Source organism: Xiphophorus hellerii, chromosome 12, assembly GCF_003331165.1.
Source record: "Xiphophorus hellerii strain 12219 chromosome 12, Xiphophorus_hellerii-4.1, whole genome shotgun sequence".
In the NCBI taxonomy this organism is placed as follows: Eukaryota; Metazoa; Chordata; class Actinopteri; order Cyprinodontiformes; family Poeciliidae; genus Xiphophorus; species Xiphophorus hellerii.
In genome coordinates this window covers 21,813,926-21,840,810 of record NC_045683.1, presented here as the reverse complement: position 1 = coordinate 21,840,810, position 26,885 = coordinate 21,813,926, and the positions used below count along the sequence as shown (strand labels likewise).

Genomic DNA, 26,885 nt, shown 5'->3' with positions numbered 1-26,885 from the left:
TTAGCTGCTTCTGCCAAGTAAAATAAAACATAGCTGAAGAGAAAGTAGCTTTCTAAAAAAAAAAAAAAATGAAAAGGAGGGCTGGGATGGGGGTAGACATGAATGTAGATTGAAGAACTGAAGGCTGGCTTGATTTTACATAAATATCTTGCTTGAGGCTATAAGAGGCTTCTGATCTAATTTATTACAATTAAAAAGATTCAAAATACAGTTAAGAGATTTTACAAGCGTTAAAAGCTGACACTTTTTTCCCCCTTCTATATTTGTACAATATATCCAAAATTCAAGTACATGAACCCCAATCACCTCAGATGGACCACAGATTGCAGCCACCAAGCATTTGAAATATTGTCCCCAGTGGTCTCGTAAAGGTCCAAGACGCTGTAACGGTGGAGACGGAAGGGCCAGAGGGATCTGAGCCCAGCTGAGGGGACCGGCAGTATCATGTGGACGAGGCCCAGGAGGGTCACAGAAGCACACAATGAACGGCGGTAGATTGTAGGCAGTACACGCAGCACCGCATGGACCGACTTGAACCACTGCGCAGGTCTCCTTTCTTCGCCGCAGACCAGAGAGGCGCTGTCGTCCCAGATGCTGATGGAGGAAAGCCGGGCGGACTCTCTCGGGCGCCCGCTTCGGTCCAGGTACCGTGGAGGTAAAAGTTCCCCGGTCAGCGCCAGCCGGAGGAATGCATTCAGCTTCAGCATGACTCTCAGGTGAAAGGCCAAGCTGTTGGTGACGATAAGCGCAGTTTTCAGGAAGATTTCACTGCACATGCTCAGTATCATAATGGTTTCACATGCGGCCGCAGAGCAGTTGTAGAAGTCAACCATGAGTCTAAGCAGAAATGGTCCCAGTTCTCCGACAACGGGTAATTTTTCACGGAAAAATATCATTGTGTGAAGCAGCTCGGTGTGCAGGCCCTCCTTCACCAGCCAGAGGATAAAGCGGCACAGCAATTAACCGAGTAAATGAACACAGGTGGTGTTGTATCGTCCTTACCTTAACTTATTCAGGCTAGAGCTGCATCTCAATAAATCACAGCAGTGAAAAACAGACATTTGAATTAATTCAGTTCAAAAAGTGACGCTCATATTGACGAGATACACAACAGGGATGTAGCTTAGAGCTTATTTCAGTTCATTTTGATGATTGCATCTACAGCTAATGGAAATTTGAATATTACAAATGACTTTAACACGGAATGAATGTCAACCTACAGCAAATTGTATTTAAGTACTGCACAGCATATGCTCTCAATAAATGTTTGGGGGTCCTTTTGCATGAATCACTACATAAATGCAGTGTTGCATAGAGGAGATAAGCAGAAGAAAGCCCAGCTTCAAACCCCAAAAGGACAAGGGCCTTTTTTTCTGCAGTTTGTCCACATTTCCTGGAGATTAAATGGAGTCTAATATTTTCCAGGGCAGATCACTCCATTCCAGCATGCGACATTAATGCAACATATTGACATCTGGAATGTGTTAGCCATGCCCTGCATATGCTTTCACAGGGAGTAATTGAGGTCTTCTGTGCTTCTCTGCACTCACTCCCTCTTGACTGAGATCGTAGAGACAATATCAGCTCTCTATGTTGCTGCTGCTGGTAAAAGAAAGACAATAGAAGAGTTGTAGAGTTAATCAGGAGTGCACACATTCTGGTCTTATTATAAAATATTGCAAAATAAAGGGCATATAAAAATACCAGATCCTCAGTGACCCTGCAATAAGCAGTAAGTGGATATAGAGACAATAGATGGACGGATTTAAGGTATTAAGGGATAAGACAAAACTCAATATGTGGCATATTTTGAATAGAAAAAAACATACAAAAAATAAACAGATCTGCTGAAGCATTTCTATATCAAGTAAATATTCCACTTTTTATTACAACAGCTGTTGTCTTAAGCTTCCAAACCTTGATAGTGAAACCTAGTGGTAAATGTACAAGAATGTAGTTTTGCATTATGTATTTGTCCTTGTGCTACTTTCAACTGGGTACAAAGGTAAAATGATTTGCAAACCATTGTCTGTTTCTTCTTTGTTTAGTTTTTCTATATAAAAAAAGACAATTCTTTAGATATACATTATTTTAAAAAAATGTCATGAAAATCTTATTAAAAGTAAAACCACAACGCTCACAGGAGCTTTCTTTGCATGCATTGGCTGAAACCTAAAACAAATGTCAAGGAGTTTCAGATTCCTGTAAATCTGCTGGAAACCAATAAAAGGAAAAACATTTGAAGCCTGAGTTTCATCTCTAATCAGAAATATTACAACTGACAAGCATGCATTTTAATGTCTTCTTATCGAGGGTCGACAATGCAGACATTTTAGTCCGTGAGGCTCCTGAGGATTCATCCAAACTTATGACTGTGGCACCTCTGAGCATCATCTGCACAAATGCTCTGGAGCCGGTCTGCATGAACTCATTTGTATGGACTGTAGAGTGTAATTCAAGCATCTGAGTAATTGCACTGTTCTGCTAGATGTGTACAAAGGTCAGTGTAGACAAATAGCTGGATAGAAGTGTTTCTGGCCTCTCTCCACAAGGCAGAAGACTCTCATGTCCTTGCTTCAAAGCACAGGAAACATTCTGCAAACTGATCGCTGCGGTCCTTCAGTTTTGTCTCTCTGCTGTGTGATGCCACAGCCCTACAGGCCGGGACGAGGCGGCGGGCGGGCGGGTGGTGGGGCTCGCCCGGGGGGAGGTCCCTGTGGAGGAGGAGGTAGCGGGCCGGCCGGAGGCGCACAGGGCGGAGGGGTGGGTGGGGACGCTGGTGGAGCGGGTATGTACATGGTTGTTGGGGGAAGAGCTCGTTTGGGAGGCGGCGTGTAAGGGTGGGGCGTGAGGGGTGGTGAGGGAGTGGGGGAGACAGGAGGAGGAGTTGAAGGCGGTGATGGAAGCGGGGAAAAGGAAAATGACTGAGGGCTGCCAGGAGTCGGCGGCAGGGAGCCCTGTGGTGGAGGAGGACTTCTGCTGGGGGGGCTGCAGATGGGTGAGGAGTGGTAGTTAAAGTTGGGGTAGCGAGGAGGCTGTGATTTTATGCGGGTGAAGTTCATACATCTTCCCTAAAAATATAAGATAGAAAGTATTCTATTAGAATAAATAAATGCACTTTCATCAAAAAAAAAAAAAAAAAGCTTGCATAGCTTGATATAAAATGCCCTTTTGGAAAACACAGATTTTGCCCCCTACTGGCCGTTAGAAGGAATGCAGAATTAACTTTTAACCCTCCCACAAATGTCACTGTCGAGATACAGGAGGGTGGAGTTGTCCCATCAGACCGTCGGTTCCCTAAACCACACAAAATAAAACTTTGCAAAGTGGGCTTGGGGTCAATGCGACCCCACCAAACCGCGCAGAGTAAAAAAAAACTCATGGGGTCCAAAAGATCCCATCTCTGAAGACTGCAGGAGGGTTGAACAACATTTATATATATTTTTACCTACAGATATACTGTATGTTTGAAGTGAGGTTTTGTTAAAACATTATAAGCAGTTAACTTTTTTTTTTTTACCTGCAAAAGATATTTCACTTGGTTTCTTCATTCAGTGTAAATCCAGACTAGCTAAGACCAAAGTGAACTTTTCCTTCCTTAAAACAACTACAGCAGTCTCTATAATATGACAGCAGGTTATGCTATAGTGACATAGCTATAGTGACAGCTTATAAACCTTTCTTTATTTTCATGTTTGTATTTAGCTTGTACTTACACAGGAGTCAATTATTTACCCAGGTACTGTAGGAGTCGGTAAGCCACCATTGATCAAACATGTTGTGAGAGCTGAACATATAAAACTTTTCTAGTCAGAGAAGAGAGAAGCCACCTCATAGATAACCAAGACAGTCATTAAAACGATGTTCATTTTAACCACTGCAAATTTGTTCTTCTTACACTCACTGTTTTACTTTTGATTGACGATTTACTCAGAAATACTTTAATTGTTCTTGCTAGTCTTTTACATTTGAAGATCACGGTTGACGCAAAGCCTCCTGTCTATATTTTCCATGTGAATCATCCTAAGGTTTTTTTAAATGTGATGGTGATTTATAAAACATTGTTCATAGAAGTTTGAGATTGTTCTAGGATTTGCTTTTATCTTGGTCCCATTCTAACCGGTTGTCAGCCTCCAGGACAAACTAATCTAGATTTAAATTAAATGAAAACATGAGACAAAAAATGTTCAGAACTGTCCCTTTTACAGGCTTTTATGATCAGTGTTGGTCATTTGTTGGTTGGTCATTTGCTTTAATCACATGAGTGTTAACATTTAAGTTTTTATTAAGGTTAGGAGGAAATATCCTTCTTCCCCCAAAGACTGTTTGCAAATGAGTCATTTGCTGTTTTCTATTATAAATTTTAGGACTGCTTTAAATAATGCCGGGACTCATACTCATGTAAGGACTGCACCATTACTATAAACAGGATACAGACAATCTTTTTGTTTTGTTTTTGCAATAAAAAACATTTTAACCATGGGTAACTGTGACATAAGCAACCGTACAACTACTTGGCTGAAGGTGGATTCTGCAGCTAGTTTTGACTTTAAAATGAGGTAAATAAATAAAATTAAAAAAACCATCTGGGATAAAACATGTCAGGTCATGTAAGCACAGGAGCAGAAACTTAACATTTTATTTAAATCCTGATGGAGACTGAATATAACAGCTTTTTTAGTGTCTGTTGTTTTCTTTTTAACTAAATTTTAAAATAGTAAAGAAGTCATTTTTAACACATGTGTATCCCTTTATGGTGTTAATTATGGTGTCCCTCAGGGTCCAATTCTGTTCTCTACATACGTTCACGCTTTATTTAGACAATTTCATCAGGATGCACCATTTTATTTCCATTGCTACACTGAGTCCATACAAATATAAACCACACGTGAAGACCTGGATGACTTGTACTTTTATTACATTTAAGAAAAAACCCAACAAAGTTGTCATCCGTAGCCCCTACAGAAAGTCAGAGCTTCCATCAGGTCTGGTAGTTTCCCTTCATGCCGTCTCGTTGGCATTTGGTCAAAAATAGTTATGTCATTTTTACCAGGACACATTAATCAAGTTATTTAAATCGTTTTCAACTATTCAGTATCTTGAGGGAATAAATTAAAAAAGTAAAATCTTACTTATTACCAGCTTGTTTCATGTCATAACAAATTAATCTTATTAGTCTTATGCAAATGTGGTTATATGAATAAAATGGCCTTTTTTGATTTTGTTTTAAATGTTGTTTCATTGTGATGATTCTAACTAGATTTTTTGATTACTCGATGTTTAATGAATGTTATAAGTTGCATTTGTGTTTTAAAAGGGTCACATCAATATATCCATATTTAATTAAACCGAACTGTAACAGGACAAAATAATAACTTATATGAAACCCACTAAAATTATACAAAAAATCTTGTAAATGAATACATACAGAGCGCCGACTTCAGTTCTCCTTTGGCCGTCAGCAGGAAAAGAAACAGGTTTCCACCCTCCAACCACTGAACTCATTTTGGTTAAGTCATAAAGTTTAGGGCTTGAGATGAGATTTCTAATTGCAATAACAACCAGGTTCTTAACTTCTTAAGGAAATTACTGTAGGCTCAACTGTTCTTCTTTAAAGTTTTTATATGAAGGAAGTCTTCCTAGTTTTATATAATTAAAGAGTTGTTGGTGAACTCTGGAGAAGAACCAGAAACATTGTCCTCTAAACTTTGATTTCAAAAAGCATGTTGGACATTGACTGATGTAAAGCTGTACTTTCAAGTAGGATTAACCAAAACCTGTCAAATAATGAAAATAAAATTAGCTTTTGTTCTACATTTAATGGGATTGCAGCCAGGTGTCCACAGTGCCAGACTACCTGGTAGTCTTTGCCCCTTTCAGCTGCTACAGGTAGCTGCCTTTGCATCATGGGAACCCAATAAGCTCTAAATAGTTTTGGAGAGAGTGGTGGTAGGTGATGCGTAAGTTCACTGCATGTTTTATCGTTACAAGTTTAATGACTTGTAAAAAATGGCAGCCTTTATCATAATGGTTGCCTGCCGTTTTTGGGCAGCTAGACTCTGGATTTAGATAAGTAGAAAATCTCTGAAAATTTTGAAAACAACAACAACAAAAACATGTGAAGCTCACAACTTTTAAATGAGCAGCAGTCTGTTTTTTGAGTGTTGTGATCCTACACAGTGCTCCCACTGTGTAGGGAGCAATTTCCTAATTCTCCCAGAGAATTAGGAAATTGTTCATTTTGTGTTCAAATACAATGAAATGACAAAACTAATAAAACCGAATTGTAACAAGACAACATAATAACTTACAGGAAAACAAGAGAAAGAAAACAGATACAGAATAAGACAGTGCTAGTTTGGAGTCCATTTTCCCTTAGAAAAGGAAAGATCTGCTGGATTTATGTTGAGACGACACACATGTAAAAGCAATTTTAAATTCTCTGATAGATCACCCAGAATTCCAAGCAGATAATTAATTTGTGGTCATAACTTGTAACGTGACATGTGAAAATGTAGCATGAAGAGTTTTGATGGATACCTTGTTTTATTATTTGCTAAAGTTTGCCATACTGTTGAGAAATTCAAACACGCAATAAAATGGTATGTAAAACCTGTCAAACCTTTAAAATGAGCCCAGTAAAAATGCTCAGCTCCTTTCAGTCAGACATGTGATCATATATTTTTTGCTGCTTAGTCACATCAGATGGAAACAATTTGCTGCCATTGTTGCAGGACCTAATATACATTTCCACCCTATCTGCTTGGCATAGTGTAGGTAAAACTTCAGTTTGAAACACAGCTCCTAATGTTTCTTCCACTTAACATGACGTCAGGTCTGAGTCGTGTTCACATGGATTTTATTTAATGTAAAGTCAGCTGTATGTTCTTTGGTGAATTGAACCATCCGCACAGTTGTCTGCCACCCTTAATAACAGTAGGACCAAATCAGGCCCAGACTATACGAAGGTGAGTGACCATGGGTTGTTGTTTAATATAGCTAAAACTGTTTAATATCATACTTTGGAGAATAAGCAAAAAGTTCAAGATAATTTATGTAAGGATTATGTCAGACTGCTGTAAAAATGTGCAACTGGGAAATGAGAGGAAAGGATCTGAAGATGCCTCAGACTGTGGTCGCCTTGAGCTTCTTCACAGAGTTTGCCGTCTGACGTATCCAATGTGAAGCATTACATAAACTCTTGTGGTAAAGGACTATCGCAAACAAAATTCCCTCGAACTCCCTCTTTCTTTTTTCTTTTTTTTCACATCTCAGCTGCCAACTTTTGACGTCATCACATTGTTACCGTCCCACTGCAGCTGGCCTTGCAGCAATTACTCTGGCCTCTTCGTAATGACTTCACCAGACAGCCTTGCATTGCAGAACTCTCTAGCCAAATGTTGTGCTCAGAATCTTAACTCACTAAGCGTTTTCCCATGAGGCTTTTTAGCTCACACTTCACTGCAGACAGCTGGTCTGTCTTTTTAAATATGTTTTCGGATGCAACAGACCCATTCCTAATTCTCATCGTCTTTAGTTAAAGGCTCAAGTCAGGTCGGCCCAAGAACCAAGACGTATGATCCGCGTTGAGGTTTTTTACCTTGTCTCCTGGATGAGGTCTCATTACAGACACTCGGTCGTAGCCTTTTTTCAGCAGAACCCACAGGGCGTCGAGTTTGCTCTGCAGAGAATCAGAGATCAAACTTTACCTTAACAGGAAACTGTAATGTTACACACAACAGATGAAGTCTTCTTTTATGGTAGAAATTTAAAACTAATTTTTACATGTTTTTAAATGGATTTGGTGCAAAGAGTCTTCTCAGCTTTTAAAAACGGTAAATATTTCAGGGATGTGGGCAGAAAACACAGCTGTTTTCCCTCCCAAACTGCTGGCTTTGCAGTTCTCCTCCCTAGAGGTCAGTCCAACAACGCTCTGGCTTCTATTAGCAGTCCCCCCCGCTGACTGGAAACGCTTCACTCCATTAACCCCGTGCTGGCCTTCAAGGAAGGCGCTGCATCCCAGCAGTCACCAGACATTATTGCCGTCATGCATCTCGAAGCTTTTTCAATGCGACAGTACGGTAATACCTGATTATCCTCATCCTGACTAGCATGAAATGATTTTCAGCAGCTGTTGTACGTTATCCTCAACACATGCTCACAGCTGAGAAAGGCGCTTTGTCCCTGCAGAGCTATGAAACAGTTCTGAATGTTTTAGTAAATCAGATGTTTGCTGAGACAAACTCAAGGTTTGTTTAGCAAGCACTTCACAGACCATACATCTTTGGTTATAATGAGCAGTTAAGATCTGCAACTTTTCAGGGTTGTTTTGAGTGAGAGCTGTCTGCCGGAGTAGGAGACATGGAGGAAAAGCTTTAATCTCACTTCAAACAAGCGAGGTTTGGAAACCCTGAGTAATTCAGTTTTTTAGTCATCAACAGTTCATGGGAAGGTTTGTTGAATTTGCTGCAAACTGCTGCTGTGTCACCTTAATGGGTGAGTACCACTTGTGTGGTGGCGGAGGTTTCTGCATGCCGTTGTTGAGAACCCGAGTGGCCGGCAGCTCGTACTCCTGCTCTGGCATCTTCACTTTGGCATTTTTGGCTTTCTCCAGCTTCGCTCCTTCTTCCGTGGAGCCTCTCTCTCCCCAGCGGACCTGGTGGCAAACTTTAATCAGTGACTTACTGCATTCAACATCTTTTATGTTTGACACCCCGTGTCTCTCAGGTCCTCACTCAGACCTTTTGAACAGCGTCAGATTTGCATGTATTTTACCTCCATCCTTTTGATCCCCCCCACTCCTCTTCCTCCATAGTAGGAGGCATCTACGGTTGGCCATTTTTTCTTTGGAGTGTCAAAGTCCTCATCATCCTGTAAGAGAGCAACATGAGGCGGATGATAAACATTGATTAGTACAACATTATTTTTCTATGTTGTCTTAAAAGGAGCCCTTTATTCAGAGAAATGATAAAGCTAATTGACATTCAGCGCCTCCTTCCACATTTCTTGGCACCTGAACAAAAATGTATAAAAAGTCTTAAAGTAGTTTAATCTTTAATTGCAGTTTTCTGCTCTCTGTCTCAACATCGTCGTTGTCCATGGTGTTCAGTTCAGCTTGTTCCAGCTCCAGCTCTTAAGCCCTTTAGCTATTGCTCTTACCGCCGAGAAGCTGCATAACTTTAGCTTTTAATAGAGACATGGTTGCCTTATTTTATTGGCATGTTTTCCTGTCTACCTTTTTATGCAGGGTGGCAAAGAGAAACGTCTCTCCTTGTCACATCATTTAGTTGTACAACTGAGAAACAGAAAGTAATGGATTGTAAGGGGGGAAAAAACTAAAGCAACCTCTTAACTTCAGCTGGGAACTAAAGCTCTTGGCAAAAATGGTTTGTCCAAATGAACAATTACCCTAAGCACTCCACCAAATTAGCTAAACCTGGCTAAAAGGCTATAATTTGGCCAGGCGGAATAGACCACAGATCCAGCAAACTGCAAGTCAGTGGTGAAATGATTTTGTTTGAAGAAAATAGATAAGAAAAAAATGAAAAAGTAAGAAGATTCTTATAAATAAATACAAAAAAAAATCCTTCTCAAAACTCTTATATTTAGCGAAATTACCTTAGCAGTCCTTACCAACCTAAAACAAAAAATAGGTTTTATCAGATTTACCTGTTTTTATATTGTGTCTGTGTCTTGATTTAAACTTTCTTTATTTCTTGCCCTCCTCATTCAAACTCTGGGCTCTTGCGCTGACTCCTCTGATAAAACCTCTGAAGTTTTTGCTCTTTTTTTTGCAGCTTGTCTCACTCATGATCTGCCAGGCGGTTGCATGGCACAAAAAGGTCACAAATATAAAACAAGCGTTTTGCACAGTGTACCCCCAGTATTGACTTATGTTTGGGTGTTTTATAGGGGATTTTCTTTTGTCTGAAAGACATGAGTTTGGTCATCAGATTCAATGAATTTCTTCATATCCATGTCAAGCGACGAGATGAATTGCAAAACTTGCATGTTATTTGCCTAAAGTCCCAGGAGCTGTGATTTAAAAGACAGAAACTGTCAAATAGAGCGTAAGGCAATTTTTCCTCTTCTCCCATCAGGGCGTTAAGTAACTCACATACCATTTAATGAATAATCAAAATGAGGTACGGGAGTTGTGAGCCAGAACATGGATGAATGATGCAGCCTGGTCATCGAGGTTTAAGCTGACAAAGTCAGCAGTTAAAGGGCAATTGCACAACTTAAACACTGGCAGCTTGCGAACTCGTAAATCACGAGCAGTCTTTCTCTTTTGTTTGGTCATTAGAAACAGACTTGGATTTGGCTGTCCCTACCGAGCTTTCCTCCACAGGTGGTGGTGGCGGTTCGTGGATGATCTGTGGGACAAGAAGCAAAATGTTAGCACAAGTTGAAGGTCAACAACCGATTTATCAAAATGGTTTTTAAAAAGTACGCACAGCAATGTGTCCTCTGTTTGCAACAAGATAGTTACGCAACAACGAGGAACTGTTGTTTTTTTTATTTCAGTCTCCACTATTTACAAGTTCAGTGTGCTAACCTAAAAACCTGCTCTCCAGATTCCTTTGGCCTGAGCTATTGATTAGCAAGAACGAAGAGTAACCGGGTCGTAAATGTGGTTATTGTTATGCACCAATTTTGTTTATGAAACAAATCTAAAGCATTACTTACTTGCTATTTTTACTTGAAGACTTTCCTAATTATTTGATCCAAACAATTTGATTAGCTCTATTTTTTTTTACTGTGTAAAATCAGTTTTTATGCGGTCTGTAATAAATGCAACCTTTCATATTTTTAATAAATGCAACCTTTCATATTTTTAAATACCTTAAGTTTTTTTGTAGGTTTTTATCCCTGCCCCTTGAGATCTTGGAACAGCCTGGGATTCCCCATGGTAACCTTGCAACATTTTTCCAAAACATTCTCTCGCTGATCAGACTCGCTAAATGAACAAGGACAGGAAAACTGCACAGAGAGAAAGGCACGCCATAAAAGCTCATATTTCTCACTGGCAATTCCCAGCTTTCTAGGTTCCAGCACTGGAGACTCTGGAGGAGAGAAGGAGAGGCTGACATTCAACTGGTGGTAACAAATGTATTTAATTCCACTGCTGGTAACTTCTCTTCTTTCTAAATAACAAATAAGTTTTATTTATAAGTAATCCCTATATTTGACTGCATCCAGATCAGGTGGGGTTTTTTAAAACTTCTAGTACATTGTGTTTTTCTCATGGTAAAAAAGACATTATCCTACAAAAAAAGTCATGAGCACAAAGTGTTTTTTTTCCACAGTACTAATTGGAAACTGAAATTATTCTGGGCTGTTGAGAGTGGACCCATTTTACCTTCTTTCAGTGAATGTATAGTAGGGAGGAGAGCTCACAGGTCACCTCCTGTGGCCTTTTGGAACCATAAATTATATCAACAGCACAATAATTGCTTATTCATGTATTACTTCACCTCTTCTGAAGACTAAATTCACCTCCAAGGATTCGCAAAGAGACAAAAACATTAACATTCCTGCCAGCATTAGTCTTTGGGCTGATAAAAGGACCTGAAAGTTCACAAACAATATCTGGATATTCTGAAAGAATGCATTTACCTTGCACATGTATCGATCTTCCCCACATACTTTCACATTAAACACTTCAGTGTGTTTAAATATTCCAGGCGGTACCTAAGTATTTGTGGGTTTCTGGTTGGCCCGCAAATTGTGACGTTGGCAAACAACAGCGATGGATGATAAAGCCGCTTCTCTTGGCCCACTGCAAGTAAATGTTTGCTTCTAAAAATGATTTGATGTGACTGGAAAACGTTTTGTTGTGTGCAAGTGATAGAAAAATGAGTTAGCCTGTAGCCAAAGCTATTCAAGCCTAAAGTACAATCCCCATATAAAACTTGTTGCAGCAAACAACAGGATCCACATTTATAAAGTAGTATTTTTTCCAAGAAGTTACATGGATGATTAAGGATTCTTGGAACACTTAAAGGCCGATTGGCCAATAATAGCACGATGCACCAATCTGATGCTTGAATAACCTAAATAACATATCAAGAACAACAAAATATCTTTGTTGCTTGATTCATATTACTATCAGCAGCAGCAAAAAAAAAAGAAATTGAAAATGCTTATTTTGTCAACATAGAGTTTTTGATTAAAATGCAAATAATTGCACTTAATTAATTACAAACTCTGCAGTTAACTTGATTCTAATTTTTTATTGAATTGGATATAGCTGAATTTAGGACAATACTGGAAACAATATGTTAGAGACAATAATGCATTTGTGACTGGAGTTGATATTCGCCTTCCAGCAGGACAACACACTAAAAATGCAGCCAGAGCCACAATGAAATGGTTTAGATGTGTTAGAATGAACCAGTCAAGGTCCAGACTGAAGTCCAGTCTAGAATCTGTGGTAAGAATTCAAAATTGATGTCCTGATCAAACTTGAGCTATTTTACAAAATTACACCCTTTTAGATGTCCACATACCCCAAAAGATGCTGTCGCAGCAAAAGGTGGATCTAGAAAGTCAACATTTTTCCTTTCACTTCACAATAACGTATTTGTTTGTCATGGACTATCGCATAAAATTCCAATAAGCTGCATCAAAGCTTGTGATTATTCCATGACAATATGTGAAAATCTTCATGAGGTAGAAGCACTTTTACAACCGCATGTAAAATGTAAAAAATTTAACCTGCTGCAACCTGAAAAGTTGCATGAAAGACACGTAGAAGCCTTATGGATAACTCACCACGGTGCAGCAGAGAGGCCAGAACCACCAGAGGAGAGCCAGAACTAGGAGCAGCATGAGGATAAGCAGAGCTATGGCCAGGATGGTCCCGTCAGACTGTAACAGAGACAGAATCATCAACATGGCGTCGTAAAACATTGAGTGCTAAAAGAAAGCCAAAGCTTTTGGCTGACTGCTTTGCACTGAAGAAGCTCTTTTGGTTTTATCTATCACAGAGATCAGATTTCAAGGCTTTACTGCTGCACAAGCAGTGCTTGGTTTAATTTGCGACTGGATTCTTTAGACATGGACCTATATTTCATTTAAACTCATTGTTCTAAGTTATTTTTTAAAAGCACACCGTGTTACCATTCTCCTGCTGCTTCAGAGAACTATACTCACACATTTCACAGTGGTAATGGTGACTGAACTGGAGATAAAACTGAGGCCCTCGTTCATACTGACATCCAGATTCGCTGCCCTGGAGAGGAAAAGAAAAAAACATCTCAGCTGTCATTTACAGTCATTGCTTTTTCCTTAGAAAAGCAATAAACAGGTTTCATAACAACCCCTTCATTTGTTTAAATGAGCTGAAGGGCTTACATTCCCTCCTCCTGAAGGACTGGGGCGGGGCAGAGGAGATATGTGTCCTCAACAGTCAGGGGTTTCATCACTGGAGAAAAACATTTAGAAAAAAAAAAGAAGATGATGAAAATCGCTGAAGCCTTCAACAACCCAGATCACAAACTAGATGATCGTGTTGACAGAAGCAACCATGGTTGGTTAGTCTCTTTACTAACCGTGGTAAAGTTAGTCAAGAGATGAGAAAAATATACTACGGGTACATCTAAAAAAAAATTAGAATATTGTGAAAAAAGTCCAACATTTGGAGTGAAACTCGTGTATTATGTAGATTAATTACTCTGAGTGAAGCCTTTATTTTTGCAATTTTGATTACTGTGGGTTACAGCTAATAAAAACCCCAAATTAAGCATCTCAGACAATTGAGAACTATAGCGATATATATTCACAGAAAGGTTCTTAAAATGAAAAAACGAGCGGTAGGAAAATATGCACCAGCAGTAGGGATAGCTGCAGGACTGGGAGGATTGTCAAACAAATTCCTTTCAAGAACAGAGAAAGAAATGAACTGTTGCTCAGTGGTCCACATTTCTCCTCTCAGATGAAAGCAAAGTTTGAATTTCATTTGGAAATGAAGCCCTCAGAGTCCGAAGAGAGAGTGGAGAAGTCCAGTGATGTTTCCTCAGTTAGTGATAATTTCGAGCTCCATGTCATCTGCTAGTGTTGGCCCACTGTGTTTTCTGAAGTCCACAGTCAACACAGAAATCCACCAGGAAATTTCAGAGCACTTTGTGCGTACTTCTGTTGGCAAGCTTTGTTGATTTTATTTTCCAGCAGCTGGTTCGGTGACCTTGGTGTTACTGCGCCTGATAGGCCACTAAACTCTCCTAACATGAATCTAGTCAATTATTATTGAAATTTTAGGAGTTAAATCAATATATGGTAGTTGACAATTATGAAATGGAAGGAAACACAATCCATCGTTTCACCATTTACCCAATCTTAGTCCGATTTGATGGAGAACGTCTGTAGTAACTATTTTTCAACTCTTAAAATGGATTCTCAGTTAGATTCAGGTCTGGATTTTAACGTGACTCTAAAAGATCCTGTTCCATTCATCCTCTCATAATCTATTATTAACTGCCCCATTATTATGGGGCATGGCTTATAGAAAACCATGCCCCAGCATGACGCATCCACAATTTGCTTCACTAAAACTTTATGTAGGAGCATGTGAGTAAAGGGGAGGACAACAAATCCAGAGATTTTTATTTCTAAAAAGATTGAAATTACCTTTTATTTCCACTTCACAGCTAAGCACTACTTAGTGTTGCTCTCCAACATCAACCACCAAAAGATACATGAAGTTTGATAAAAGCTGAACATGCTTAAGGGATGTGATTACTTTTGCAAGGCACTGGAAGTCCACCTGTTGATCAAATAATTGTTCTAAAAGTTTCTCTAACAAGCACTGTCACCTGAGCCTCATGCTTGTCCTAACAGGGGGACAGCAAACCCAGGAACTGACCCTATCAACATAAGAAGCTGTTTTGTTTTTGCTACAGATACAAAGAGCAAAACAGAGGAGGAGTAACAGGGGTGGAGGTGGCCAGTTACTGCCAGAAATGACTCCACGTCACGACAAATGAGGCCAAGCATGTTCATGGACTCAAATGATCCATTTAAAGCAAAAAACAAAACTGTATAGGAGGAAATCCCAGTTCAAGAGTCGATGGGAAGTGATTTGCTGTCGTCTGCACATTATCCAGAAAACCCTTGAGGAGAAGGGTTTTGGCTCAGCATCCTCAGTCTGCGTCACAATGTTTTATTCGACTGGTTGCTCCGGGAGAGGTCGTGTTTTGCTGTGAGGTGCAGACAAGTGCCCAGAGTTTAGAAGAAAAAGGATAAACTTTGGAAGAAGACAAATATATAAACATTGGAATGATGCTGGCAGCAGATTCTGAGGAGAAAGTTGTATGTTTGAAAAGCTGGAGAATTGGCTTTGAATTGAACATTTGTCAAATTTTCTTGCTAAGATTTTAGCAAGAAAAAGTAGATTTGACAGACACAGGAAACAGTTCTGACCTTTGGTTGAATTATTGTCCTGCAAATTAATGCATTTCTCCATATTGTTCTGACATCATAACTACAAAAGGATAATGCAGTGCAGATTTTTTAAGTGAAAGGAAAATTATGGGTGATTTTCATATCACACTGTCTGCACAATGTATAAGAAGCATCATGTTAATGTCTGCAAAAGACTTCAGACTGGGTTTGCAGTTCACCTTCAGCAGGAAAACAATCTGAAACATGCAACCAGAACAATTATCGGATTGTTTGAATATAATCATATCTATTTGTTAGAATGGTCAAGATGTAAATGCTATTGAGAATCTGTGGCAAGACTTGAAAATTGGCATGAACAGATGCGCTTCTTCCAATCTGAGTATGAGACATATTCACCAAAAAGAGTGGAAAAAAACCAAAGGGTATGAGCACTTTTGCAAGCAACCATAGAACTGGAAGAACAGTGTGCTATAAATGTGATAAATGCTAACATCCTTGAGCCAAAGATAAACTTGTCTGTTTCATACTTTGTCCAACTGAAAAAAAACAAACATGGAAATTATTATCTGTTTTTTTAAAGGATCAGAGGTGAAAATTGTTTACATAGCTTCATTTCGCACTCAAAATGAAAGAAAGAATTCCAGAATTTTCCCATGTTTTGCAGTAATCGCCCACTGCTCTACTGAAACATCTGTCACCGAACAGCGAACAGCTCAGGACAAGACCTGCCAACTCCCCGCGGGCCTGACTGTTTTTGCTGCTACTTTTTTCCTGGAGACACAAACTCAAACATCAATTCATCTGTTTAACACATGTCGTGGCACAGCGCTGCTTTCCTTTTGTACCACTTTGACGAGATCTGCCTCGTGTGCAGGAGGTTAAGGACAAACACATCAGCAAAGGAAAAAAAGCTTTTATCTCTGGGAGACCCAACCATGACCCAATTATCCTCTTTTAAAGTTTACCTATTAGGGGAAATAAGTTCCAGAAAGATTGTGTGCAAACATTCTCAAGAAGCGAATTGCCCTGAGGAAAGATAGCAGGGCGGACATAAGGAGATAGCTGCTTTGCAGGAAGCTTGCAATAATATAATCAGTCACCAAACATAGAAAAGAGAAAATGAGCATATTTGAAAAATACTGACCAATTATATCAACAAGAAAATATAACCTGACAAAAGCAACCATAAAGATAGCAAAATAATTTCCTAGGATCAGGTTAAAAAGTTTACAATCCTTTGTAAGTTTAACTAGAAAAGCAGACATGTTTGAACTCCGCTGATGGTAAACAGTTTTCTTTGCTCCTAATGCAGCAAGCGTAGCAGGACGGCTGCTTTTACTGCCATTACAGTAAGCCGCTTGTAAATACCAGGGGGGGATCTGTTTGGATCCATGCAGACCTTTTATCTCTGTTTGCCCTGTGTGTGGTGCAGCCGTTCTTTTATCTCCTGCTCCCCCCCTTTCATCAGCCTATAAAACAGCCCAAAATGTCGCCTTAAAAAGGCAATAATGCCAGTAGCAACAGTAAAGCTACTTGTTTGATCGGGAATGATTCCAGCTGTTCAGATGACTCTCCATACTTGTTGTTCCAGCTGATTTCACTGCAAAACAACTGAGTTAGCAGCTCTGTAGCTCCGGGTCACTCAGAGTGTGTGGTGTGTGTAAGAAACATTTTGGTTGGTGATGGTTGACTTACTCTTGGTCACAGTGTCGTTGATCCGGAAGCTGCACAAAACTTTGTCGACGTTTCTGGCATGGAGGAACCCATTTCCTGTTACCACAACCTGGAATGACTCTGGTTGGAGGTAAGACAGAAACGTCCAGTACGTCAATTCAACGGCGTCGATAATGGACAAATGTAATCATATTTTAGCATCCAAAAATCTACAAGTCTTAAAAGTATGACATTTTAAGAGAGCACAGTTGACTTTCTACTATTTTTCCAAACAAACAGGTTGTTTTAAAACCTATTTCTATAACAAATTGACCGTTACCTTGTATGAATTCATGTAACATTGGAGCACAACTAACTGATTTAAACAGAAAACAAATTGTTTTCTTGATTTAAAAAAAAAAATCAAACAGGTATAAAGAACATTTGAGTGGATGTGTAGCCATTTATTGGTGCCATAGAAAAGAATGAAGTGAGCACTCTTTGCCCAAAAATCCCTTGTGAAACAAAGGCCAGGGAAAGTCGATAGGACAGTAGGAATTGTTGCCCACCAAAAACAGTTTCCCCACTGGAAATACTTTTCTCCCTAAAATTCAGAACACCTCAAAAGCTAAGCAATGAGAACAAAGCACATTTCATGCCACTGTGTGCAGATAGTAGCTTCAGTGCAGTCATCAGTCAGACCAGTAAGGCAACCGCAGCCATTGTTTGTGAGCACAAAGTTTCTCAGGTTGTCAAACATTTTGATTTTTTATCATGGCTTTTACGCCTTACGTGTCCTCTGTCAGTATGCATACTGATGTCTATGAACTGATTTATTAAATTAACTCCATTAAATAAACTACTTTCATGTTCATCCTACAGGTTTACCTACAATTACCGGCTGCAGCAAAACATTATCTTTTTGTCAGTGTTGTAACCTAATAAACGGTAACTTGTATAACAGCATTTTAACCTTGCTTCTAACCTACACATGAGTAAATAGCTTGAAGGGACCTTTTAGAGCAAGCAAAAAAATTAATGAGTGCAGTTGGACATCTTGAGCTTGAGTGACATAGATTTAAAATTTTAAATAACATCCTGATAGCTCCATTACTGTAGACCACTGCCACTGCAGTGCACCCTAATAAAACAAAACAATTGTTGACATCTGTGGACCTTAATACAATAGACTGTAATTTTTGGTTTACAATTTTTGTCACTAGTGGCTGTTTGCATAATTGTGGGGAATTACAAGAAGACTGAAGTTGCCAAAGAGAGACTTTGGGTAGCAGCCTGGATTAGGCCTACAAACCTCTGTCTTACATATTTTTCCCTTCTCGTCTCTTAAGCCTGATGAACTCACATTTGAGGTGGAGACTTTGTTATCACGCTTTCTTTCAATTACTTTTTTTTTTTTTTTTACATATTTCTCAATTTTAGATATGGAGATAAATATAATCAGCTACTATCCTGAACACAGCCAAGCAGGAAAAGTTGTAAAAAATAATGATAAGTGTGACAATGATATTATGTGGCTGTCAAGTTAACAGATGTTAAATATAATTCAGCTTAATTTGCTTCTTATTTAGTAATATATGGTATTAGAATCATTCTTTATTTTCTTACTTGTTGCAGTGAGAATAATTTATTGTGAGATTTGTATTTTGTCACCTTCAAAAAACAAACAAAGATAAAACTAAACTTTATGATGTGCTCCATTATACCTTGTTTTCATTTAAATGTCAGAAAAAAGTCAGACTTTGTCAAGCTATGGGGTATGAAAGCATTCTTGAACGGGGAGTTATTAAACAGACAGAGGAAGTTAAAGAAAAGCCTCGTCTTTTCCGTCCTACCTCCTGCACATATGCTGGAAGGCTCTGCTGCCAGAATCTCAATGCAGGACTTCTTCAGAATCTGAGGGAAAAAACAGAAAACGAACACAATTTGCGTCTTTCAGCAATACTAGAGTTTGTTTTTCTCACACTGTAAACCAGTTTGAACCACGGGGCATTTTGAGGTTCATGTGTAGTAACTGCTGAGCTGTAAAGGACTGGCCCACATTTATCTAGAAACATGTACGCTGTGACCCCTGAAGAGGAGGAGGGTTGATTCATAATCCAGTGGCACACACACACACACACACACCCCGGTAAGAAGCTGCAGCTTTCAGTTTGCTCTTAATTTGATCCAGATGTCTGCAGCTCTCTGACCTTTACTGCTTCTCAAAAGAAAAGAAAAAAAACTTTTCCACTTTGTTATGTATGTTGTGACGTATGATAGTTTCAAGGAATGATGGGGAACTAAATATGAGGCTAATATGAGAAGACCAATTAAGTAAAATCATTTTGTTTTCTTGGTATTAAAATCTGCTTTTTGTGTAAATGTGAGTGTGGCAACAGAGAAATGCTTACCGAATCTATGACTCCTTGCAAAGCCTCAAATCCACCATTTACAGGAAAGACGTGGTCTTTACTGTCAGCAATCTTCGCCAACTAGAAATGAAACAAATCATTACAGCTCCAAATGACAGGGGGTAGATGGTCTGGTTGCAGCTTTAGCACATTTGCTTACTAAATAAAGTAATTCTTCTTCTTCTTCTACTCAACCAAAGATTTTGCTCTGTCAGAATTTAGTTGCCTTCCGAAAGTATTCATACCCTGTGAATATTTTTCATTTACAACCACAAACTTCAATGTATTTCATTGGGATTTCGTGACAGACTAACACAAAGAGGTGGAATATGAATCCAATTGTTATGTGAGGGATTCTGGGGTTTGTTAGAGCGCATTAGTGACCAAACAGCATCATGAAGACCAACACACCTGAGGTAAAACTTTGAAGATGATGAAAACAGACAGGCTACTAAAATAATTATCTTATGTTTTGAACATGATCACAAAACATTGTTTAATAAATCATCTGAAAGTAGATTATGGGACAACTGCAAACCTGCCAAGTCACGTCTGTTTACCAAAACTGACAGACCAAGAAAGGAGTTTATAGAGAACTAGACAAAAGGCCCATGGTAACTCTGGAGGAGCTGCAGAGACTCGCTATGCAAGAATATATTGACAGGGAAATTGCACTCAACAAATCTGGCTTGTGACAAAAATAAAGCTATAAGAAGTTTTGCTTGCACTTTACACAATCCATATAAGAGATACAATAACATGTAGAAGAACATGTGGGAGAAGGAGCTCTGGTCATATGAGCTGTTTGGCATACATTAAAATCCATTGGGTTTTAAAAACAAAACAAAAATAACTTCTCTGGAATATATTTTGAACCAAATATGTTGTGAGAATTTGTGGAAAAAATCTCCCCCATTCGAGGTTATCAGTTTAATCTGAATATAATTAAGTCTCCTTCCTCTGATAAAGCATGGTGGTGGCAGCATTATGCTACTGAGACGTTTTTATTAACATTATTAACTCTAGGTAGAGTTAATAACGAGATGAATGGATCTACAGTCATTGCAGTCCTGGAGGAAACCTATCAGAGGCTGCAAAAGGCTAATTATTCTGGTGGATGAAGTGATTAAGATAAAGGTATATTCATGGATTAGAATGGCCCAGTCAAAGTTCATTCTTTGAGCCCACTGAAAATCGACTAAAGATTAACATTTTCCGTTAGCTATTTAGAGCTAAAATAAGTATATCTGATATTTGTTGGCGATGTAAACAAAGTCCAGGAGACATGCTTCATATGTTCCTCATGTGTCTGAACCTAATTTCTTATTGGCAGGAGGTTATGGGAAAAATTAACAGCACCCTTAACTCCAACTTAATCTTGACACCTACAGTGGGACTTCTGAACTTCTTAGATTATAAGGTCAAAAGAGGAACAAAAAAAGCACAATGGTTAAAAATAGCCCTCACCACGGCAAGGCGAGTTATATTAAGACACTGGAATGGTCAAAATATCCCTACCTATACAGAATGGTATGCGGCACTTTCAGAGACCGCCTCTTACCAACGACTCATCCACAAGATAAACGGTCAGATTGAGGCGTATCAGAGTACGTGGGAGCCGTTCTTAAAACCAGAGAGGAAAGGCTGAAATACTATTGGTCCAAAATGGAAAAAAAAAATCAAAAATATATATTTATTTAAAAAAATAAAAGATACAGTGTGTGTGAACTTTTTATTTACATTGTTGTATTTTTATTTTACTATATTTTCTTTTGCTTTAGCTCCTTCTGCTGGCTGGGGTGGGGGGAGTACGGGAGGATCGGGACGGGTTCAGGGGGGAAAATGTTAAAAACTCAAGTCCTTCTCTGTATAACTACTTAATGTTGCATACTTTACAGTACTGATATTGTCAACATCGGTTTCACTGTATGTTTAATTGTTGAAGGATTTAATAAACATCCAAACTGAGCATATGTCATTTTCCAAAGAAGTTGGACCAAAAATATTATTCTCTAAATATGCAAAGCTGAAAGAGACATACCGCAAAAAAACATGATCCTGTAGTCCCTGCAACAGAACAAACTATTGACTGAGAGGAAGGGAATATAAATGCATGCCACACTTTTCAGATTTATATGCGTCAAAAAGAAACCCATGCACTGTTTACCTTTGAGCTGACAGTTATGAGCTACTTCGTGTAGGTCTATTACACAAAATCCCAATAAAATAAATTGATGCTTGTTATTACAATGGGACAAAATGGGGAAAAAATCTTGGTGTTAATAAAAATACAAAATCAGCGTGCTGAAAGAAATGGAAAAATATGCAACATTGTTGTTAAAAAAAAGACTTATTGGCTTGACACAACACATTAATCAAACTAACAAGCATCAAATCCTGAATGAGCAATTACTTATTCTTTGCAGAAATAAAATCGCTTAATTTGGATTTCCAAAGCTCACATGTTTGTTTTTTGCTGACATTGGAAGTTGCAACTCACTTAAGGCGACGCTTTGATGTCATGGGGCAAAAAACAAAACTTCAAAACCACACACCTGTGTCTCATTGAAGTCCTTGACTCCAACGCAGTAAACTGTGGCACCCAGACTTCTGGAGCGGTTTGCCTGTCAGGAATGTACACAGAATCACAGTGGAAACAGGAAGAATCTCGATGCCTGGCTTCAATTACACCTCCGCCTTTCACAGCATCACTCGCAACATATCTCTAAAATTGATTTTTTGCCTCTGACATGACTTTACAAGCAGTTAAGCAATACTGTTTTACTGCATAACAACACTCAAAGGCCTAATAACATAAATGTTACACTGTTATTATCTGACTGCCAGGCAAAATATGCAGGTCTGATTCTTCATTTTACAGAAAATTATTACCCTGGAGTTTGCAGTTGACAGTTACTGACATTAAGACCCCCCGCCCCGTAATTTCCAACATGAATCTCAGATCAGCCTGGCTAGTCAACATGTATCTGAAGCAATAAAAGCAAAGAATGGAGGGACTGCTGCATGCAGAGTGCCTGCAAGGTCTAAGGAACAGATAAATCATTAGATCCCAGATAGCAGGGAGATCGAAAGATGATATATGTCATGGCAGACTTTCATCTGGCTCATTTAGTGTGTCGGTCACATGCTAAAGTTTGTCATATTCTCTGTTTTCACTGCCTCACCTCCCTCTCTGCATAGAAGAAAAAGTCCTCGAGAAGCTCTCCATCAGTCAGAGCTATGATGACGCTGGCAGTGCGGTAACCTGCACACAGAAGCAATCAAAAATATGTGTTATTATCATGGCTCATCTTATTCTTAATATTATAGGAGAACAAATGCAGGTCAGTTGGATTGGAAGTTTCAAAACAACCCAAAGACATCCAACCCTCAGGTTGATCATAATCTAGAAGACGCTGGAACGACAATGATGTTTCAGTCCATGCAGAATCTTATCATCACCCACGACTGAGGGAGTACCAACTCTAATAAACTTATTCAAAATTACATATGAACAATCTATAGGTAAGCACGGTGGTGGCAGCATCATGCAAAGGGAGCGTTTCACTGCCAGATGCTCTAGCATGTAGCACATAGAGGATGAAATAACGCAGGAGGACTTCCGAATTATTCTTTACCTTGATCTTAAATCAACACCTGAATTGCTGAAATGTGGACACAGCTGGATGTTCCAAGAGTGATAGAAAACTTACACCGAAACAGACGTTTGAGAATTATTACAAAATTGTATGATACAGGACAATGTATGGGACATTTAATCATGTATTGTGTGCGTGTATATTTGGTGCACATATTTCCTATTTTAGAAAATCTAATTCAATTCCACTTTATTGTCAAAACTGTCAAGACATACACAGAGTTTAAATACTGTTTCCCTAATGTCCCTGGTACAAACAGCAATGCACAAAAATGATAAAAGTGCTATGTGAATCCGTCACAGTGTAGTAAGCTTTGTGTTTCATAAAAATAGAAAAGGTTTCAGGCCTACTTGTACAGACTGAATTATGAAATACAGCTGTGGCCAAAACTTTAAGTTATCCTGAAGGCTAATTCAAGAAAGAGAGTAAAAACTATTTACCATCACTTCAGCCAGGACTTTGTTTCCACATGGGACATTTTAAAAGACAAATCAAAATAATTTGCAGAAAGTAGAGGCGAAATATTTTCCAACTTTGAAGCTTTGTAAAAATAAAAATCTGACAGCAAAACATCCTTCCTCAGCTCAGCTGCCTCTTGGAGCCGAGTTGTGCTTCTGTTAGCTACAGATAAAACCCACCTTCTGTGTTTCCATGGTAAATCTGCTCACTGGCCTGTAAAAATAAAATAAAATCCTGCATGAAACAGTGAAACAAGCAGTGAATAAAGTGAAGCCCCTTCCTGCTCTTACACAGGAACCATGCAGGAGCTCTGCACTGTGTGGTTCCTGTTTCTGGAGCCGTCGTAGCAGTAAGGCCTGAGTTATCTCTGAGCTGGATGCTGTTCACTCACCCGCTGGATGCCCTCATGCATATAAGTGTCTCCTCCTGGCAGAACTGCCTGGAGCTCCTCCAGACCTTTACGGATACGTTCCCTGTGCAGAAACCCAGAGGAACAGATAATGCTGTATGATCAGAAATATTTATTCTGTCAGAATCATTTGTTGATTTATCTCCACACTGAAGCCAGACACACTTAAGTTTGGTCACAGAATAATAGTTTCCATAAAAGCAGTCCTTTGAGAAAATACAAGCAATGTGTAGCAGATGTGTACAATCCAATCAGTACATATGAGGTTTTGCAAAACTAGCAGTAAAGGTCAAACATTTGACACATTTTGTCACATTTAGACTACAGACTATTTTATTTGCATTGTACTTAAAAATCTGAACCAAATTACAGCATGATTGTGCGGTGAAAGAACATCCACCAACTGATAGTTGTGCCTACCTGTCTTTACAAATAGTTCAAGTCAGGCTGGATGAAAAGAGTCAGTGAAATTTTGAATTAAATATGGACTTGGACTAGGCCATTCTAACAGATTCCTGTGCTTTGACCTAAACCAGGGGTGTCAAACTCCAGTCCTCAAGGGCCACTGTCCTGCCGTTTTTAGATGTGCCACAGGTACAAAACACTGGGATCAAATGGCTTAATTACCTCCTCCTTGTGTAGATCAGTTCTCCAGAGCCTTAATGACCTAATTATTCTATTCAGGTGTGGTGCAGCAGAGGCACATCTAAAAGTTGCAGGGCAGTGGCCCTCCAGGACTGGAGTTTAACACCTGTGATCTAAACCATTCCAGTGTAAGTAGCGTTGAATGTTTACGCTTGCTATCCTGTTGGAAACTGAGCCTCATCCCAAGTCTCACGTCTTTTACAGCATCCAACAGATTTTCTTCCAGGACTGTGCTTTAATTAGCTGCATTCATCTTTCCATCAAATCTGACCAGCTTTATGTCCCTGCTGAAAGAAAGGCATCACAAAAGCATGATGCTCCCAACACCATGTTGATGGAGGGGATGGAAGCATAGCATTTATTGCATGTTTTCTTTTTTATTCCATTTTATTTTATTTATTGAAAATGGGACACTATAGCATTAACAAACAGGACTAAAAATACTAAAGGTGCAGAATTTAGCCATTGATGTCATTTCCATTTATAGTCCTGAGCAGATGAATGGGACAAGAAATAAAGAGTGAAGAAAAGAGAGGAAAAGAAGCAAAGATTAAGAAGAGAAAAAATAAGCAAGACAATAATCAACAGACAGATATTATTATTAACAAAACCAGACCCAGTCAAGCAAGAAAACTGGACAAAAAACAGTGACTAGATAAAATTAGACTTAAAATGCAGCATGCAGGAGGTAAATTGTTCATGTTGCTTTCTTAAATGTTTCTCTGTATCTCCACGTGGCTCCTAGAAAACTCAAAGCAGGACTTCTTATGACTTTCTTTCACCAATGGATTTTGTCTTGCTACTCCTCCATAAAGACCAAATATGCCGAGTTCACAATGAGTGGCTGTCCAGATTCTTCCATTTGATATATGGATATCTGTAAATCCTCCAGAGATATGCTATTTACTACTAATTTTATATAGTAGCATAAGGGTAAAGGAGGCTGAAGGTATACGTAAAGTACACTTTTCACATTTTTCTTTGTAAAGGCATTTAAAAACACTTGGATACCTTTTCTTCCACTTTACAGATAGTCACCATTTTGTGTTTCTTGCAGCGTGTTTGTCTACCAACATTAGTTATGATGGAAGCATTAAACCTCCGAGAAGATGGCCTGAATGCTCAGGAAATATAAATTCATTAACTGTTCACAATATGTCAAAATCAAATGATAAATTACGTGCCCCGACTGACAAAACTATCAGAGCAAGAGAAAATATCTGTCTGGATTCTCTGCTCGGTCATAAAAATCGTGTGTCATAAATATCACATCTGTCCAAATCTGCAGCTTTACTGTTTCCTTTAGCTGTATGGCAGAGAAGCAAAGGATTATCAGCAAGTTCAGGACATCTCCTCCCACCTGTCTTCTGTCAGCCTCATCAAGATCCGTCCCTCGTTGGAGAACACAATGAAGGACATCCGCAACTGTGGGCTGAGGTGAGAAGAGCAGGAAAATAATCAGTAATTAGGTCTTACCAGCCACTTTCTCACTGACACTGGGCTATTACCTTATGAATTTATGTGCCAGGTGTTCAACAAAACTGTAGATTTCATTCCAGTGATTCTGCACACTTCCAGATCTGAGAAGAGAGCAGACAACTTAACGTGAGCAGAATAGGCTTCAGCCTCTGTTTGAGCATCTAAGGAGTTGACAGTGATAGAGGATAGTATTCTGTGCCTTCAAAAAGGATTTAATAGACCTTGATGTATTTCCTTATGTTACCTGTTTTTATTGGGATTTTACTTTTTTTTTTTATCATTGCAAAGTTTTGCATAATTCTGAAGAGGGAGAAAAAGTATGCATGCTTTTTAGATTAAACAAAAACATTTTAAAACATGTGATCCATGTCCCTGAATGAACACTTTGAAGAACAAATTTTCACTACAAATACAGCTACAAGTGTTTTTCCTATGTCTTTATCAGCTATTTTCATCTTTCATTCTATTCATCTTAATAGCTGTTCATTGTTCTTTTCAACGTAGCTCAAGCTCAGTCGAATTGAATGAAAAGTGATCCGCTTTTTTAACTCTTGCCAATGATTCTCAGTTTAATTGACTGGACCTCAATCGAGACATTTGAACGCATAAATATTTCTAAAAAATTCAATCGTAGCTCTGGCTTTACATATATTTACTGACTTGCTGGAAAGAGATGCTCTGTATCAAGTTTTAGTAGACTCTAATAGGTTTTCTTGCATAATTACATTGTTTTCATCCATCCGTCTTGCCATTAGCTCTGTTCAG

The 26,885-nt window shown here is 38.9% G+C and overlaps 1 protein-coding gene across 1 annotated transcript in view; it reads right to left on the bottom strand.

The window, feature by feature from the left end:
• Nucleotides 1-159: 159 nt before the first annotated feature.
• Nucleotides 160-26,885, bottom strand: part of antxr1a (ANTXR cell adhesion molecule 1a) — a 29,521-nt gene continuing 2,795 nt past the window's right edge. Inside the window, exons 2-18 of the mRNA XM_032578121.1 lie at nt 26,150-26,221; nt 26,002-26,073; nt 23,979-24,060; nt 23,767-23,800; nt 22,655-22,734; nt 22,025-22,093; nt 19,470-19,550; nt 18,912-18,972; nt 17,101-17,199; nt 13,360-13,429; nt 13,159-13,237; nt 12,778-12,873; nt 10,335-10,376; nt 8,776-8,871; nt 8,489-8,656; nt 7,601-7,681; nt 160-3,071 (exon numbers count right to left, since the gene is read on the bottom strand). Coding sequence (XP_032434012.1) covers nt 2,655-3,071; nt 7,601-7,681; nt 8,489-8,656; nt 8,776-8,871; nt 10,335-10,376; nt 12,778-12,873; nt 13,159-13,237; nt 13,360-13,429; nt 17,101-17,199; nt 18,912-18,972; nt 19,470-19,550; nt 22,025-22,093; nt 22,655-22,734; nt 23,767-23,800; nt 23,979-24,060; nt 26,002-26,073; nt 26,150-26,221 — 1,699 coding nt within the window. The 3' untranslated portion in view covers nt 160-2,654. The remainder of the gene's footprint in view (nt 3,072-7,600; nt 7,682-8,488; nt 8,657-8,775; nt 8,872-10,334; nt 10,377-12,777; nt 12,874-13,158; nt 13,238-13,359; nt 13,430-17,100; nt 17,200-18,911; nt 18,973-19,469; nt 19,551-22,024; nt 22,094-22,654; nt 22,735-23,766; nt 23,801-23,978; nt 24,061-26,001; nt 26,074-26,149; nt 26,222-26,885) is intronic.